The 4,904-nt window shown below is 39.9% G+C and overlaps 1 protein-coding gene across 1 annotated transcript; it reads left to right on the forward strand.

Moving 5' to 3' along the window:
- Window positions 1-538: 538 nt before the first annotated feature.
- Window positions 539-3,373, forward strand: twist2. Its single transcript, XM_062432454.1, has 2 exons — window positions 539-1,179; window positions 3,359-3,373. The coding sequence occupies exon 1, from the start codon at window positions 652-654 to the stop codon at window positions 1,144-1,146; it is 495 nt and encodes a 164-aa protein (XP_062288438.1). The 5' UTR covers window positions 539-651; the 3' UTR covers window positions 1,147-1,179; window positions 3,359-3,373.
- Window positions 3,374-4,904: the final 1,531 nt, after the last annotated feature.

Below are 4,904 nucleotides of genomic sequence, written 5' to 3' on the forward strand. Positions count from 1 at the left end.
GTCGTTGTAGATAATATCTATGAGGCAATTCTACTAAATGTGAGTTCCTAATTTAAACTACATATTAAGTTTTATCACTCATAATTCAAAATACATAAAACTATTCTAAGAAATGTGTAACAAAAACATAATTTGGACTATTTTATAATAATTTCACACATAATTTGATTAATTAGTGGTCAACTTCTTATTTTAGCTTAATTTGCTATAATACAAAGAAATGTATTTGATGCCACTATAGGATAAAAACAAAGGAACAGTAAATAGGTGACTTGTTTCAGTCTTATCACAGACACATGAAACCATGACTGGTCCCTCCTGCTTATTAGCGGACCAAGACGCACACAAGCTCCCCCCTCCGCTCTCCAAACCCCTCCCCTCTCCACCTCGAAACTATTTAGCATCTGAAACCGGGATAAAGTTTCCAAAAAAGTTTTAGGAAAAAACTTCCTGTGAGAGGAGAAGCATGCCAGCCTCCAGTTTTGAACCAGCCTCTTCTTAAGCAAAGGCACCGTTTGACGCGCAGAGAGTGAGCCACCCTGACATTATTCTCCCATCTCTTACGGATATTTATACATTTTTTTTGTAACCACGGCTTTAAAGGTGGTAAACGTTTTTTCCTCTATATCCCTGCATTTCTTCAAGACAGAAATGGAAGAGGGCTCCAGTTCCCCGGTCTCCCCTGTGGATAGTCTGGTGACCAGCGAGGAGGAGCTGGACAGACAGCAAAAACGCTTCGGGAGGAAGAAGAAACAGAGCAAAAAGTCCGGCGAGGACAGCAGTGGCAGCAGCCCGGGGCCGGTGAAACGGGGCAAAAAACAAAGTCCGAGCAGCACTCAGTCATACGAGGAGCTTCAGAACCAGCGGGTCCTGGCCAATGTCCGGGAGAGGCAACGGACTCAGTCTCTGAACGAGGCCTTTACGTCTTTGCGCAAAATTATCCCCACTCTGCCATCGGACAAACTCAGCAAGATACAGACGCTGAAGCTGGCCTCCAGATACATTGACTTTCTCTGTCAGGTGCTGCAGAGCGACGAGATGGACAACAAGATGTCCAGCTGCAGCTACGTTGCGCACGAAAGACTCAGTTACGCGTTCTCCGTGTGGAGGATGGAGGGAGCTTGGTCTATGTCAGCATCTCACTAGCACCCAGAGACCTTCACTTACAATGCCAAAGCGGTGGGTACCAGAAAGGAAGAAAACTCAGTATTATGTGTATTCCTGACAGGTGCACAGAAATTTAGATTTTATATTGAATGGTGGTGAAAAAACAAGCAGCTTCCATAACTGATAATACATAATTAGACGGCAATATGATGCTATAAACTGACTAAATTATATGAGGTGGATTCATACCTTGTAATCTATATTCTGTGAATTTTCCTCTCCAATTTTCCCTCTTTTTTTAGTATTAATTTTCTACAAAATGTGACAGCATGTGTGGCTCTGATTTGCCCATGTGCCTTGGATTTAGAGGATTTGAATTTATAGCCTGCTGCCATATTTTGATGCAGACATCATGCTGCATATTCCAAGCAGTCAAATTTTAACAAAAGCAAAACTGATATTGGGGTGATTACCAAAAAGTCTACGTGCATCAGCTGTGCACCCACAACCCCTAATTGGATTCAAATCGAGCTGTGCGCGCGTCTCATGTTTATGACAGATTTCACAGCGAGGCCTCAGCATCTTCTCCACCTGGATGCTGATGTGACAAATGATCCACAGGTTCACTTATAGATATATTTAACGATTCTGCAAATATCCAGTCAAATCTAAATCAGAAGTTCAGATCAGGAGGTGGAAAAGGGAACAGTGTATTTATTTGGAGAACATTTGGCGGAGTGAAGTAGGCGGATTAATACAAATAATGGTCTTGGAACAATTTCACATGCCAGAACAAATGAAAAATATGCCTCGCTGACTAAAAAAGACAACAAGCAGGCTCTATTTTTGACTAGAAACGCGTTAAATCAGCCAGCTGTGACTTTTACAGTTAATCCTTATCCACTGCATTTTTTTTTTTTTTTCATAAACGAGGAGGAGAAGGGAGGGGGGGCAAGAAGTGCTGCCTGGGCCGCACCAAAACGCAGCTGTAGTGCCACCACGGGTAATTTATATCCACAACAGAGTGCTTTCCTGTGTGGAGACCGCAGGAATGGGCAGCTCGGCTGGACATGAAAGTTCAAGCTAGTGCAAGACAATAAAAACAGAGGCCCGTATTAACAAGCAGTCAGGATTTGGTCACGTTATTTTGCAGATTTGCAGCCTGCTTCGCTTGTGTCTATAGAGCTGCATGATACACTATAACCCCCCCCCCCCCTCCAAAAAAAGAAAAAAAGGCAAACAGCTGAGTGCTTTTCACCTTTTCACTGACATGATTTAAAGGAACAAGAAGCACTGACTTTCAGGGGTCAAGTAAAGGTTCAGGTGGTGATATGAGCTGTTTATTTTTGGCTATAGTTCTCATTAGATGTTAGATTAAAGTCTCCCACTGCAAGAACAGAAAGTAGATGCCACTAAATAAACTTTCCCCCTTAAAAAAGGGATTTGTTTAGCTCTCCTGACAGTCATAACTGCTCATCAGCGAGGCTTTGTTGTCTTATAAACAGATCTTGGTGCCGTGGGCTGGAGAAATAAGCTTCATTATAGTGATTTGTGTAAGCAGAGTAAATTTGAAGGTGGCTTATTTCCCCCCCCCCCCCACTCTCCCTCCAAAAGCCATGCAAGGATCTCTTTAAGCTGTCACTTTAATTCTCAGTTAAATTGACCTGCGTGGAATGTAAAAGACAACAATAAAGGATTATCTTTAAGGATGATCATGGCCTTTAACCCTTCTTCTTACTTAAAATAAGTGACACACACACAGAGATGAATGTGCTCTAAGAAAACACATTATTAGGCTTAGTTTTTCTAGTGAATAAAATGCGTAAAGTCTAAAAAGGGGTTATTATTCATAAAATGATTCAAAACAAATCGTGACCTATAAGTGAACTTGGGGATTATTTACTCTGGAATTATTTTTGCTTTTGAGGAATTACATGTTATTGTTTTTAGTTCTGTCTACTAATCGAAATAAAAACGCATGAATTTACTCAGGTGTTTCAAACTAAGGCGTGTCTGTTGCCATATGGTTTTACTCATCTCAGCGGCTTATAATTGATTCATTAATTACTTCCCGAGTGCTAATCGAGCAGTGAATGCTTAAAAAAACACACAGTGTCATCCACCCCCCCAAAAAAAGAAGCCAAAATCAATAGGCCTTATACATACATGAATCCGATGTTTGTGCATTTATATGCTGATGATCACAATATAAATAATTGTACTTATATTTATCTCTGTTCTTTCTTTACAGACTGTTTACTTTTACAAAGTATGAAAACTAAAAATGGATTATTGAAGAACCCATCGACCTCAAAGGCATGGCGGAGAGACGTAATGTGACCCACAACTACAAACTCTCGGGGAGTGTGTGTGCATGTGTGTATGTGTGTGTAAGTGCATGTGTGCGTGTGTGTGTGTAGATTCATCACACTGCTTCTGACTGTATAGAGCTGTTTGTGGCAGTGAGGAGGGGAATAAAAGACGCAGCCCTGATGTTATAACTCGGATTTACGGCCTCTAAGCCATCCTTTAACCATTTAAGAAGGAGATATATTTTGTTTTTGTTTTTTTTTCCTCAAAGACTTTAAACCAAAGTATAAATAAATATATATATATAAATGAATGCATATTGTACATACCTGTGTAATTGCGCCTGTAGCCTGAAAAGGGACCAATGCAATTTAGCGTCATTCGCTGCATGGATTTATTTCATCGACTTTCTTTAGCAAGTCTCCAAACTCCGTCCAATGTACATTTTTTTTGGCTTATTTATTAAAACACATATTTTTGAACGAACTGTAGTTCCTCTTTTTCTTTATATATTTGTTTTAGCAGCTGCAACTGTGGTTCAGCTCAATAAAAGGTAATAAAAGCAGTTTCGAGTTTCGAGTGATGAAAATGAAAAGTAAAAGTAATGTTTAGGCTTCATTCATAGCAGCTAGAGATTATTTAAAAAAACAACAACATCATATTTCTCATATTTATTTTATTTTTGTACAGCTGGGTGTGAGAATTTGGCCTCCTTTTCTCTGCCCTCTTCTTGTTATGGAAAGAAAACGCCGACTTAAAGAAAAAACGACCATAAAAAAATCCAGCTTCATTAACAGAGGAAATTCGAGCCAGTTTCAAACTCAGCCATATAAAATGCTTGTCCGCTTAAATAAGGAGTAATCATTTCAAATGGCGATGCCTTTTGGGCTCTTTAACGAGCAGGGAGCCCCAACAACCGCAGATAAGGACAATAACTCTCAGCCTGCAGCTTTTTTTTCTTCTTCTTTTTTTTAAACGGACCCCAACCAAACGACTGAAGAAATTCCTTTGAATCTTTCCCGCTCCCTCTTAAAACATTAAATTGTTTACATCTCGTTTTCCCAGACGTGGTTAGATGCAATCTAAACACTGAAAGGACCTCATTGTTAACGCGAGGCTACCAGTGTGAATGGTGGGCTGTTTCAGCTAAATTGTGCACTGTGGGTCTGCTGCTGAAATCTTTACTTTCATGTTATAATTTTAAAAGCTCAAGCTCAAAATTTAAAAATCATTAAGCTTTCAAGCTAGTAAACATCACACTCTTTAGTAGAAAACTGCACTCCAAAGTATAATATACTCAGGAGATGACAAATGCCACAAAGCAGGATGATGCTGCAGTAAAATCACAGTTATTTTCCACCATCAAACCTTAAACATCTGCAGGAATATTACAGTATTTTGCAAGTCTTGACTGTGTCTGCTTTTCTCAAGGGCAGTGTATGTGGTCTGCAGGGGAAACACCTGTGACCACTGTGGCTTTATCCTCC

Source organism: Scomber scombrus, chromosome 13 (assembly GCF_963691925.1).
Source record: "Scomber scombrus chromosome 13, fScoSco1.1, whole genome shotgun sequence".
NCBI lineage: Eukaryota > Metazoa > Chordata > Actinopteri > Scombriformes > Scombridae > Scomber > Scomber scombrus.